This window comes from Suillus plorans (genome assembly GCF_016647745.1).
Source record: "Suillus plorans strain S12 chromosome Unknown HD556scaffold_13, whole genome shotgun sequence".
NCBI lineage: Eukaryota > Fungi > Basidiomycota > Agaricomycetes > Boletales > Suillaceae > Suillus > Suillus plorans.
In genome coordinates this window covers 751,528-765,282 of record NW_024537397.1, presented here as the reverse complement: position 1 = coordinate 765,282, position 13,755 = coordinate 751,528, and the positions used below count along the sequence as shown (strand labels likewise).

At 49.4% G+C, this 13,755-nt stretch overlaps 3 protein-coding genes across 3 annotated transcripts; 2 read left to right on the top strand and 1 right to left on the bottom strand.

The window, feature by feature from the left end:
• Positions 1–1,074: 1,074 nt before the first annotated feature.
• On the top strand, positions 1,075–1,568 carry HD556DRAFT_1306100 (uncharacterized protein; the record flags this gene model as incomplete). The annotated part of the gene is made up of 3 exons (XM_041299871.1): positions 1,075–1,302; positions 1,397–1,411; positions 1,473–1,568. The coding sequence occupies 3 exons, from the start codon at positions 1,075–1,077 to the stop codon at positions 1,566–1,568; spliced, it is 339 nt and encodes a 112-aa protein (XP_041163357.1).
• Positions 1,569–9,500: 7,932 nt separating this feature from the next.
• On the bottom strand, positions 9,501–11,893 carry HD556DRAFT_1440374 (uncharacterized protein; the record flags this gene model as incomplete). Its single annotated transcript, XM_041306107.1, has 7 exons — positions 9,501–9,529; positions 9,591–10,340; positions 10,393–10,759; positions 10,813–11,139; positions 11,191–11,453; positions 11,505–11,627; positions 11,689–11,893. The coding sequence occupies 7 exons, from the start codon at positions 11,891–11,893 to the stop codon at positions 9,501–9,503; spliced, it is 2,064 nt and encodes a 687-aa protein (XP_041163356.1).
• An 891-nt stretch (positions 11,894–12,784) lies between these two features.
• On the top strand, positions 12,785–13,755 carry HD556DRAFT_1440373 (uncharacterized protein; the record flags this gene model as incomplete). The annotated part of the gene is made up of 5 exons (XM_041306106.1): positions 12,785–12,809; positions 12,865–12,979; positions 13,030–13,206; positions 13,261–13,532; positions 13,583–13,755. The coding sequence occupies 5 exons, from the start codon at positions 12,785–12,787 to the stop codon at positions 13,753–13,755; spliced, it is 762 nt and encodes a 253-aa protein (XP_041163355.1).

Here is a 13,755-nt window from a genome sequence, read left to right as displayed (position 1 = left end):
TGTTAGAAATTAATGTTAAAACTGACAAAATGCAGGATAGATGGATGTACCTTGGGGATTCACTTCTGAATGGATTCATTGGGAGTGCATCTAACTGGTCTTAGCCAAGCAGTTAATATGACAGAATCCAAATCTGTCTGTGCAGGTTCAAAACCTGTCAAAGATGAAATTGCAAGTGATCATCAGAGTCAAAATCTGTTTCTCTTGGACCGGGCAGGTTTGAAACCTGCCAATTATGACATTTTTATTTTATGAAATCACACCCTGTCCCATACCAAGCACTGCATTTTTGTGCGCGCCCTACATTACATGTCCATATATTGTCCAATCCAATACTGCTAGTATATTTTCATCATTTTATTTTTCATGTCATGCTGAAGGATACTCCCAGCTACAGACCACAATGTACAGATGCAAGAGAAGCATTCTTGCTACATTCTGCTGCAAAACTAGTACAAAGCAGTAACACCTGGGCCGCATTGAAAAAGATAAAACAGACACAAATGATATCACTTTGATGAATACTTCAAAATGTCCAACTGTCCCTATTTTCTTGCACTTGTGTCTCTGAGAATCTATACACTGCAAAATATAAATATTTTGCAAGAAGGTTTTGAACCTGCATGGTTTGAAAGAAACAGATTTTGACTCTATTGCAACATCTACTTGGCTAGGACTAGTGATATATGAACCTCTCAGGAAAGTACACATGAGTCGATGTCAAGGTGTGTTCTAACAGGAAAAAAAAAACATATATCAATCATGAGGAAATGTCAAGGTGCGATTTCATAGAATAAAAATGTCATCATCGTCAGGTTTTAAACTCGCACATTCCAAGAGAAACAGATTTTGACTCTGGTAATCACTTGGCAATTTGATCCTTGGTAGGTTTTGAACCCACGCAGACAGATTTAGATTCTGTCATATCAACTGCTTGACTAAGACCAGTGAGATGAACTTCTAATGAACTCATTCAGAAGTGAATTCTCAAGGCACATTCATCTGCATTTTGCCAGTTCTTTCAATAGCATGGTCGCTATTCATTTTTTTTATTTTTGATGCAAAGTTCAATATATGACCAAAGTCTTGATACAAACTTGGAATGATAAGCACAAGAGCAATTTAATTCTCTCCAAAGGTCTTGACTTGGTTGAAGAAGAAGAGCAGATTACACATCAAACTTTCAAGTTTGATCCCAATGACCTGGGTAACAAGGAAGAATACACATCTGTCAAGGCAGAGATTCAAGGCAAAGATTCAAAAGAGCCATCTGACCACTATTTGCTCGTGTATAAGGTTGAGGTGCACTGTGTTTGAGACCCTTTCATCATCATGTTGCTCTCCTCTTGCTTTTGAAAGTGCTGTATTGCAGTTTATATTTAATTCATCTGTTCAGCTGAGGGAAAACATTGTGAGTGACAGAGAACGGTGGACTTGCCTTGCAAATTCACTTCTGAATGTTTTCTTTAAAGATGCTTCTAGCTGTTCTTAGCCAAGCAGTTAATACGACAGAATCAAAATCTGTCTGTGTGGGTTCAAAACCTGCTAAAGATGAAATCGTCAAGTGATCATCAGAGTCAAAATCTGTGTCTCTTGTACTGTGCAGGTTTGAAACCTGCCAATGATAATTTTCATTTTTTTTATGAAACCACACCTTGACATATGCTCATGGTCGGTTCGCTTACAAGCTCATCAGAGTTGCGTTCAACCAAGTGGTTGTAATTGCCAAAACTATGCAGATGTCCAGTCTGACTTTTCTTCTTGGTTCTTCTGTCAACTTCTTGATTATTATATTCCAATAGCTACTATCTATGGCTCATAATGACAAACCATGCAGTGGTAGTGCACTATAGAAAGTGTCATATCCCGCGTTCCGGACCCGGACCTATCACACTCATCATTTCCGGATTTCCGGATCCGGCCGACTTCTATGTATCGTCCGGATCCGACCCGCGTCTAACTTCCGCGCCTTATCCCTTTGGTATTTCCCTTATCAGTTAGTACGCTTTATTTTCCGTTCCTCATTCATCTCCGTCTTCATTTTACTAAGTTCCGATAGACTAGTGATAGTCGTACCATATGTTTTCTTCATAGCTTTACATAGCTTCGCACTGCACTTACTATTCTCCGTTATGTCCTCAGTAGTATATAAACCCCTGTACAATCTCTGTAGTTTCCTCAGTTCGAATATCATATTAGACTCTGCTCATTCTCTCCTCCGTCCGACTTGAGTTTCTCTCTCGTCGACCTCCGCTCGTCTTAGGATCGACTCCTATAGACTTGTCACCTCCGCCTCTACCTCTGGTAGTCCTCCGCTGTTTCCTTTCTAGTTCGGACTTCGTCCGGATTAGTCTTATCTCTTGTTTCCGAACGTCCGCCGGAATTCCGCGCATCGGACATCGGACTCCGGACATCGCCCGACGCCCTCCGGACATCGTCCGGTAAACTTCGGACATCGTTCAACCACCCTCGGAAGTTAGGGGCACGTACTCGGGTAAGGGGCGCAGCGCACGAGCTGAAGCCAAGCCCTTCGGATCCGACCCTTGAGCACGTTCTTAACAGTATATTCGAACTCACACCTTACCGAGTATACTTACATCTGACTTCATGGCACCTACACGGGCGCAGACCGCTCTTAATGCAGCGGGTGTTGTAACCGCCCGACGCGACTCTACTCCCATAGTCGATGCCTTCCTCAGTTTCTCACAGCGCTCGCGCTAGTGCGCAAGGTGCTGCCTCCAGTATCTCACAACTCATGAATCGCCCACATCCGTCTACCCCCACCCCCACACCCGCCGGAAATCTTCCGCACAATGATTCCGACGATGAACTTGCCCTAGGCGGTAACCCGCCAGGAGGAGGTGGCGGAGATCCGGATGATGAACCTCCGGAAGACCCGACTGACGATGAAAACGAAGGTCTAGGTCCACAAGACTTGGTCTTCCTCCGGCTATCCCAAGCCATCAATAACCTGGCACGTAACAACCGCCAATCCTCTGGATCCGGTGATCCTAAAGTCAAAGTCCGAGAACCGGATACCTTCGATGGCACTGAGCCCCGGAAACTCCGGGCGTTCTTTGTCCAATGTGAGCTTAACTTCCAAGCTAAGCCGAAATCTTTCCGTACCGGCCGAACTAAGGTCAACTTCGCGCAATCATACCTCAAGGGCATGGCCCTTGAATGGTTTGAGCCGGACCTCCTTTCGGATGATCTAACGGATCGTCCGGACTGGATGGACGACTACTCCGAGTTCATGTTAGAACTCCAAACTAACTTCGGACCTCATGACCCGGTCGGAGATGCGGAAATGCAGCTGGAACAGCTCTACATGCGCGATGGACAGCGCATCAACAAGTATGTTGTAGAGTTCCAGCGGCTAGCTTCCCAAGTCCGAGGTTGGGGCGACGGAGCTTTGCGCCGTCAGTTCTACAACGGACTTCCGGCTCGCATCAAGGACGAAATCAGTCGTCAAGGAAAACCCACCACTCTGTCCCAATACAAAACTCTCGCCCAGACTATCGACGCTCGATACTGGGAACGCAAGGGAGAAGTCTCCCGCGAAACCAAACCCTCCGCATCCACGCCTCCTGCTAAGCAGTCAGCTTCCACTTCCGACCGGAAAGAATACTCCGGCGGAAAATCCGGAAACGCTTCGGCTTCCTCCTCCGCCAAACTTCCGGACTTGACGTCCAAGCTCGGAAAAGACGGTAAACTCACCTCCGAAGAACGCCAGAGGCGCATGGAGAAGAAGCTCTGCCTCTTCTGCGGCAGACCCGGTCATACTGCCCGGGACTGCCTAAAGTCCACTTCCCGTGCGGCCAAAGGTCGTGCTAGCACGGTGACTCCGGAAGCCAAACCGGAGGTCTCGGAAGAGACAAAAAATTAGTCCGCAACCCTCTTGACTCCGCGCGGGATGAGGGTTGCGTTGACTCAACCCGTGCAATGGAGCTACATCTCAATGCTATTTCCTTTTCCGATCCGAACTCCCTAGTACCATCTGTTTCAATTTCTACTTTTCCCGATATCTCTCCATTTCCGGCTCTTGTAGATTGTGGATCGTCTCATTGTTTTATAGAAACCAGATTAATCCGAGAAAATAACATTCCAACCTATGCAATTCCTCTGCTTCCGCTCCATCTGTTTGATGGTACTTCTAATGCCACTATTACTGAGGCAGTAGATTTACCGATCCGGTTTCCGACCGGTGTGGTTACCTCCGAAACATTTTATGTTACTCCGTTGGACTCATCCTGTTCCATCGTTCTAGGATATAGCTGGCTCACCCGACACAATCCGTTGATTGACTGGGTAAAGGGCAGCATCGATTTCCGTCTGATCCCTCATGGAGTGCCTCCGTCCCCTCCGACCTCTTTTCCGCCGGCTCCGGCGGAAATCCCTTCCTCAACCTCGCCGAGTCCCTCCGCTGATAAAACCGTTCCTAATATTTCCCTAATCAATGCAGTTGCCTTTTGTCGGGCCTGTAAATTAGAGGGATCGGTCCAGTTCAGTATTTTTGTTCGTCCGTCCGGTGTCAATCTCCGCTCCGCTACACTCTCCTCCGAACCTCCGAACCTATCCGGAATCCCTTCGGAATATCACGAGTATGCGGATGTCTTTGATAAGGGCAAAGCCGGACAGCTCCCTCCCCATCGTCCCTATGATCTAAAGATCGATTTGGAAGAAGGAGCGGCTCCGCCCCTTGGCACCATCTATTCCCTTTCTCCGGTTGAGCTTGTAGCTCTTCGCAAATTCCTTGATGAGAATATTGCGACCGGACTTCTTCGTTCCTCATCCTCTCCGCACGGAGCCCCTGTCCTATTCGTCAAAAAGAAGGACGGCTCCCTACGCCTCTGTGTAGATTTCCGAGGACTCAATAAATCACAAAGAAAGACCACTACCCGCTTCCCCTCATTTCCGACCTTCTCGATTCTCCGAGCCGCGCTAAAGTTTACACTAAGATCGACCTCCGGTCCGCATACCATCTAGTCTGGATGGCGGAAGGAGACGAGTGGAAAACTGCTTTCCGGACGCGCTACGGCTCGTATGAATGGTTGGTTATGCCGGAGGGTCTCACCAATGCTCCGGCGGCTTTCCAGCGCTTTGTCAATACCATCTTTGCCGATATGCTTGACATTTGTGTTATTGTGTACCTCGACGACATCCTCATCTATTCCGCAGACCTTGCATCTCATAAAAAACACGTCCTTGAAGTCCTCCGACGCCTCCGGAAGCATCGGCTATATGCTAAACCGGAGAAGTGCGAATTCCATTCCGACTCTGTAGAATACCTCGGTTACCTCCTATCTCCGGCCGGACTTACAATGTCCTCCGACAAAGTCCAGACTATCTGCGACTGGCCGGAACCTCGGAAAGTCAAGGATATTCAATCGTTCCTCGGATTCGCCAATTTCTATCGTCGCTTCATCTTTAACTACTCGGATATTGTAGTTCCGCTTACGCGGCTCACTCGCAAGGATGCTCCCTGGAATTTCTCCGAGGATTGCCGGAAATCTTTTGAAACTCTCAAGAAAGCCTTCACTACTGCTCCGGTGCTTACGCACTGGATGCCGGATGTTCCTATCGTCGTTGAGACGGACGCTTCCGACTATGCTATCGCCGGAATACTTTCTATAGTATGTCCGGACCAGGAGCTCCGCCGGTTGCTTTTTACTCCCGGACCCTTTCGGCTCCGGAACTCAACTATGACACCCATGATAAGGAGCTTCTAGCTATCTACGAAGCTTTCCGGTCCTGGCGACACTACCTTGAAGGCTCTGCCGAGCCGATAGACGTCGTCACGGATCACAAGAACCTTGAGTACTTCGCTACCACAAAACTCCTCACCCGCCGCCAGGCCCGCTGGTCGGAATACCTTCACCAGTTCAACCTGATTATCCGTTTCCGACCCGGAAAACTCGGAGCTAAGCCCGACTGCCTAACTAGACGTTGGGACGTCTACCCCAAAGAGGGGGATAAGGACTACGCTCAAGTTAATCCACACAACCTCCGGCCGATATTTACCACAGAACAGCTCGCTTCGTCCCTCCGGGCATCACACCTAGCAATTCCGGTGCTCCGGACAGCTGTACTGATGGATGTCGAGCAGCTTCATAAGGACATTCTGTCCGCCCTCCCTAATGACCCTATCGCTTCCTGTCATCTTCCGGATCCGTCGGACCCGAGATGGACAGTGGACGAGAGTGGTTTCCTCCGTTGCGACAACTGTATATACGTTCCAGAATCCAATGACCTCCGTCTCCGAGTGCTCCGGAATACGCACGACCACCCGCTATCCGGACATTTCGGTCAGAACCGGACCCTGGAAGTTATCCGTCGGGAATATACCTGGCCCGGAATCCGCGCATATGTGAAGGACTATGTTAAGTCCTGCACGACCTGCGCCCGAGCTAAAGTTCCGCGACACAAACCATACGGATTATTGAAGCAACTTCCCATTCCTGAGAAGCCGTGGAATTCTATATCCATGGACTTCATCGAACAACTCCCTGATTCCTCCGGCTTCACAGCCATCCTGGTAGTCATAGATCGACTATCCAAGCAATCCATATTCATTCCGACCTATGACACCATCACCTCTCCGGACCTCACCCGGTTATTCCTCCTCCATGTGTTTTCCAAGCACGGAGTTCCGTCTCATGTTACTTCTGACCGCGGTACGGAATTCGTTTCCCACTTCTTCCGGTCGCTCGGAAAAGCGTTAGATATGATCCTCCATTTCACCTCCGGATATCATCCGGAAGGTGACGGACAAACCGAGCGAGCTAACCAAACCCTAGAACAATACCTCCGGATCTACTGCAACTATCAGCAGGATAATTGGTCGGAACTGTTACCCTTGGCCGAGTTTGCTTACAACAATGCTCCTAGTGCTACTACTGGAGTTTCACCCTTCTTCGCCAATAAGGGTTATCACCTGAACATTTCCATACATCCGGAACGTGATCTTTCCTCCGCCCGCGCACGGGATTATGCTATAGATTTAGATGAGCTTCACCAATTCCTCCGAGAAGAAATGTCCCTTGCCCAAGCAAGATATCAAGGACCCACGGACGCTAGACGGAAACCTGCTCCGGACTTCAAAGTCGGAGATCAGGTCTTCGTCAAAGCAAAATATTTCCGCTCGACCCGACCATCGAAAAAGCTCTCGGAAAAGAATCTCGGACCATTCGACATCATCGCTCGTCCCGGCACCCACTCCTTCACCATCCATCTTCCGGACGCTATGCGATCCGTGCACCCCGTATTCCATGTCTCTCAGTTAGAACCCGCAACTCCGAACACTATCCCTAATCGCATCCAACCTCCTCCGCCTCCGGTACTAGTCGACGGAGAACCGGAATACGAAATCTCCGAAATCCTGGACTCCAAGATCGACCGCCGGAGACGTCACTGCCAACTACTATACTTAGTACGTTGGGCCGGATATGAAGGGACGGACGAAGAAACTTCCTGGATACTCGCAACCGAACTCGGAAATGCGCCGGAACTTCTATCGGATTTCCATTCAGCATATCCGGACAAGCCGGGACCAACTTCTAACAAAGAGTAAGGAAAAAACATGCATATATGTACATTATTTAGGCGTCCGACATCCGGACTTCGGATCCGACGATCTAAGAGTCCATCTCCATGTCTCCGCCGGATCCGCCGGCCTCTTTTTCCGCCTCCTCCCCATTTTCCTCCTCCGGAGCATCTTCTACATGCATCCGGAAACCGCCCCTCAGACTCTCCATGAAGAGAGTCTGAAACTCCCTCTGCTCCTCCATGAACCGGAGCATGGTCTCACTCACCCGGTCCATCGCAGCTCTACTTCCCTCCGCCGCTGCAATACCCCTCTCCATCAGCCCATTCGTCCGGGCCAGTTCCGCAACTATGTTGTTGGCGGCTGCGACCCAGGCCTGGTCGTCGTACTCCGTCCAGTCTTGATCCTCTCCAATAACCGTCCGGGGATTGGAGACTATTTCTATGTCGTCGTCGATGTCCTCCGGACTGCGCTGACGTCTTTTTCCTTTGCCCTTGGGGCTTGGAGATCCCTCCGGACGCGCGCGTTTCTTGCCTTTGCCTTTGCCGGCCGGCGCCTTGACAGGCGGATTTCCGCCGACGCACTTTTCCTTGGACGCGCGGCACTGGTCACAAGTCCGGATCTTTCGGAAATCATCAGTAGTCATCCGGATCCGGACAAAACAGAAAAACTCACCCTAGGCGTCCTAGACGCTACTGCCCAGGTGCAAATCTTGCGCCTAAGGACGCACATCTCACACGCAACCTCCGGATCCGCCGGACCGGAGGACTAAAAATTGTTAAACTCCGGAAAAACGCAAAAAACCTCATCCGACTCACCTCCGACGCATTACCCATCCTAGCCTTTGCCAAACGCTCCTGCTCGCGCTCAGCCAACCTCTTCCGAGTCTCCTCGATATCCTTCCGTTTCTGCTCCTCCATCCGTTTCCGTTCCTCTTCCGCCTCCTTGCGTTTGCGTTCCTCTTCCTCCGCCTCTCTCCGAGCGTCCGCCTCAAGCCGCGCAATTTCGGCCGCCATTTCCGCCTGTCTCTCTTCGAGAACCTGCCGGGCGGTCTTCTTGTTGCCGGAAGTGGAGTTAGACATGTTAAAAGCAGTAATAGGAGTTAAAGGGAAAGTTTTAGACTTCTCATGGGCGCCCCGGCCTACTTATATGCTCAGTGCTATTTTTACGAGCTCCGCCCATCATCTCGCATTCATAAAAGTCCGGTCCGGACTTCCGAATCAGAAGCCTCGTGGGCTCGGCCCTAAAGGGGGGATACTGTCATATCCCGCGTTCCGGACCCGGACCTATCACACTCATCATTTCCGGATTTCCGGATCCGGCCGACTTCTATGTATCGTCCGGATCCGACCCGCGTCTAACTTCCGCGCCTTATCCCTTTGGTATTTCCCTTATCAGTTAGTACGCTTTATTTTCCGTTCCTTATTCATTTCCGTCTTCATTTTACTAAGTTCCGATAGACTAGTGATAGTCGTCCCATATGTTTTCTTCATAGCTTTACATAGCTTCGCACTGCACTTACTGTTCTCCGTTATGTCCTCAGTAGTATATAAACCCCTGTACAATCTCTGTAGTTTCCTCAGTTCGAATATCATATTAGACTCTGCTCATTCTCTCCTCCGTCCGACTTGAGTTTCTCTCTCGTCGACCTCCGCTCGTCTTAGGATCGACTCCGATAGACTTGACACCTCCGCCTCTACCTCTGGTAGTCCTCCGCTGTTTCCTTTCTAGTTCGGACTTCGTCCGGATTAGTCTTATCTCTTGTTTCCGAACGTCCGCCGGAATTCCCGCGCATCGGACATCGGACTCCGGACATCGCCCGACGCCCTCTGGACATCGTCCGGTAACCTTCGGACATCGTTCAACAACCCTCGGAAGTTAGGGGCACGTACTCGGGTAAGGGGCGCAGCGCACGAGCTGAAGCCAAGCCCTTCGGATCCGACCTTTGAGCACGTTCTTAACAGTCGGTCAATAGCTCGGAGCTCCCTGGAATTTTAAGACAAAACATGAGTATCATTTAGCATCTTAAACTTTATGCGCGACGAACCTTGATAGTCTGAAATAAAAGCTAGACCACGTGTCTTGACATACTGGACATGTTGGGTAAACGTGAAGAATAAAGCCAGATCATACCAGTAGTCGGATTCGTCGAGCAATGGATTCGCGTCCATATTGTGAATGTATTTCAGGAATTCGTCCTTCCCGCCAGGAATGAGTTCCTCTACAAGATAAACTGCACGCGCTGAGCTTGCCGACCACTTTGAGGCTGCTTTGGACGCAGGCAGTGGACCAAATGCAAACGCGATACCAGCATCCACAAAGCGAACCTGTGGGATGTTGAATGGTGGAGGTTCAGATGCGCTAGCCATAGAGCGATTGATGAAGTCGTAAGTGAGTTGCAAAAGTGACCGAGCCCAATAAAGAACATTTGCCTCTTTTACGAGTCTTTTCACCTCGTCTGGAAGAGCGTAACGGCCAATCTTGTACTTAAGGGATGTGCTGCTAGCGCCTGGTGGGTAAGCCTTGTAGTAAGCCCGCTTGACTGCAACATCATTGCGTGTCTTAGATCCGAAACCAGACGAGGGAGGGGCGAACAGGGTCAACCAGCCTGGGTGCGCCGTTTTGAATGCGCCAGCACCCAAAATGCTGGCCATGGATGGATTGATGGTCAGTTGACCCGTCAAGCACTCGACAGTCTCGATGTCATAGGATAGGAATTTAGGGTTCTTCAGCATGGCTGCGAGAGGGCGTGTGGGTATCGGGTAGTATTGGATATTCTCGTTCTGTAAATCTAACACTAGAAAGTACGTCAGAAAAATCAATATACTAGGAAGTCGACAAGGACTTACATTGCCTGACATCCATGTTCACAGTTCCGCCAATCCTCAGTGCCTCACTTAGGCCCTCACGATCGGGGCTCGGGCTGGCGCTGCCTGCTGCGAATTTTTTGTGGGGTGGTGACTTGTTGGAAGGTGTCGTGATAGAGATGCTGTCACTGCGCTGATGTGCTCTCTTTGAGGTCGTAACAGACTCTTCAACGGAGGGCAGATTGAGTTGTTCCGTCGCTGGTGATGCAGTGGCATGCCGAGCGACTCGGAGCGAATGTGAAAAAGACTCTTCAATGGAGGGCAGATCGACTTGTTGTTGTTCCATCGCTGGTGATGTAGTGATATTGCGAGCAAGCAGACGTGGACTCGGATGATAGCGACTGTCCTCCTTTGCCGACAATCAATTATACTGCAGCATTAATTGTGAAAATCTGCACTGACCTCAGTTTTCTCAAGCCATTCTTCGTACTCGCGCCACTGGGACCCAGGGACAACTACCATCAAGGCAAACTGCTTTGACTTGAATACCTTACACTCCTTACCGGCCCTCTTCGATGCTTGCCAACACTCTGCGTAAAAATACGGCCTATTCGCTGGATGGGTTGAAAGATCGACCCAGCCCGCATCCCGGACAACGAGTTCCCAGGTGCGCCATGGAAATTCTGGAGAGAGCGCAAGGATCTTTGGTAAAACAGTGTCGAGTGTGATTTTGATGAGGCCGGGGGCATCTATCTGCGCATGAATATCTTTTTTGCCTTCACGGATATTCTAGATAGATGTTTAATAAAATGAACTCATACTTAGTCTTTGAATACTCACTGCGATCGGTGTACCACGGCTCCCTTTGCGCTTCGGGGCGGCATCGTGCACAACAGAAATATCGAGACTGATTGTTTCTGCAAGTGATCCCACGTATGAAAGCTTCGACCAGTGTTCGCGTTCAGAAGCATAAGCCGCATGATTGACGGTATAACCCACACCATGGCCTGCGGAGGTTCCCGTCGGTATCGCAACATTTGGCCCTGACTGACTGCCTTGAAGGCCATGTGACGTAGCAATGACTCGAGGGGGATTGATTGTAGCTATGATAATATTAAGTATTGCATCATGCGAACAATAAGTGCCAAACTCACCAGTCCTTTGAGCAGCGTTGACAGATCTCCGTATTGCATGTAAATCTGGAGGAGGGCGCAGTGGTGGGGTTCGGTCAGTACTATGACCCATGTGACCCAGCGTGTGGAACCCAGTACCCCGACCTGAGGGTGTGGAGGAATCAGGACAATGAGATTGAGCAGACCATACAGAAAAGTAACTTACTAGAAGGTCTTACGGTAGTCGCTGCTTTCTTTCGGTAGCGCGAGTGGCATGAGCCACAGACAAAGCGGCCTGATTTGGTGGAATCAATAGTAGCGATGTAGAAGCAAGGGTCGCCCTTCAGGATATTCGCTGCACAGGCTGGCCGCTCGCATATGCGGTCTTCCTTGGCATATGCGTCCTCGGTGAATTGTGATACCAGTTCCATTACAGAGGAGACAGAAAGAATGAGGAGACGAGGTAGAGAGACTCAGAGCAATGGGCTTAGTAGGTACATAAGTGTCTTGCAGCTTAAATATCTTTTAAAACTCACTTGACCAGTTCCATGGCACAGTCTCCTTATCTCTAAACGCCCGACTCGGATCGACGTATTCTCTTTACCAGATCCGACGAAGGTAATCTGCAGGCACACAAATCCTCGTGTTCTTGAGCGACCCCAAGAAATCAGTGACAATTTTCCTATTGTCTCACATGCGTGAACAAGGCCTCACCTTTGAGGCTATCAGAATGCTGAAGAGTTTGTGAGGTGCGCCGGTCATAGTATGCCATCCGAGGAACAGCGCAAGGAGAAGCTCCTCGTATTCTTGAGCAACCCCAAGAAATCGGTGACAATTTTCCTATCGTCTCACATGCGTGAACAAGGCCTCATCTTTGAGGCTATCAGAATGCTGAAAAGTCTGTGAGGTGCGCCGGTCATATGCCATCCGACTTTGCAAAATGGACTTGAGGCTATTGGAATGCTGCAAGCTACAATGAACGGACCGGAGCCGATGCCATGTGTACGGGCAATTGAGAATTGCTTCAAGAATCAGACCAATAGTACTTGTGTAGTCTCCCGTAGTCAGACCTTGATAGAATGAAGACAGTCGAGTACTTGTGTGAGATTCCTTGTGAGATTCCTCGTGCCCGCTCTTGCCCCTCCAAGTTGCACACTTGCCATTTCATTGACTCAGATGTTATCTCCTCAGGGTCTAACTACCTGCGCACCTCGCAGCAGCCATATAACTCCTTCATAAGGGTAGGTGGGGATATCCTTGTCCTCTTGAGTTCCCCACACTTACTACTATACTGTGATTTCAAGTTGCTGCGCTTCACACCAATGCCAAATCAGAACAAGCCACTGCGTGAGTTTTCATGATTTTGATTACCTTGGTCCTCGAGCAATGAACTGTGATACAGTGCCATTGGAGGAAATCACACCTCACGTTCTACGCTTCTGGAAGGCCCGCCTCACTGACAAGGCAATAGTAGAGGAACTGCGGAAAGTCATCGATACTGACCGCTATGGGATCGGGTAAGTGGTAACTGCATATATTTTCAACCGCCGTGCTTATTTGCTTCCAGAATCACGAAGTTGAAGGAAATTCGATCTGATATGGGGCTTAAACGTGCACGGCAACAAGGTCACTCGGTTGAGACAATTCGGGATGCCATGCTCGACCTTCGACGAATATACCCGAATTCAGGATCACGAGAAATGATCAGCTTGTTGTTTCACGAAAGGGGGATGGCTGTCTCCAGGTAAGCTGTCGCACTCAATTTGTCATGATAGTTGATACTATCAATGTATTACAGACGTGTCATCAAGTCATACTTTGCTATTTACGAATCTGACCTAGTTCGCCAGCGCAAAGCAAGACGGCTTCGCCGAAAGCGTTTCTGGGCTGCCGGCGTTAATGATTTATTTGCCATGGACCAACATGACAAGTGGCTCCGGTTTGGCCTTGCCCTACATACCGGCATTGAACCATTTTCGGGCCGCATCATGTGGATGCGTGTCTGGCACTCTAACAGGAACCCCCAGCTTATCCTGTCTTATTACCTCGATACCCTCATGGAGCTCGGTCGTACGTATTTCAAACACACAGGCAAATCAATGTTATTGACATGTTTTTAGATATGCCTCTTGTAACTCAAAGTGATCTCGGCACCGAGAACTTTGGGATTGCCAATGGACACACCCTACTACGTCAGTGGCACGATCCCGCACTCCAAGGTACGCTCCAGCACCGCTGGATGCGCACCAAGAAGAACGTGATGCCAGAAATAACGTGGTCTCTGTTACAATAA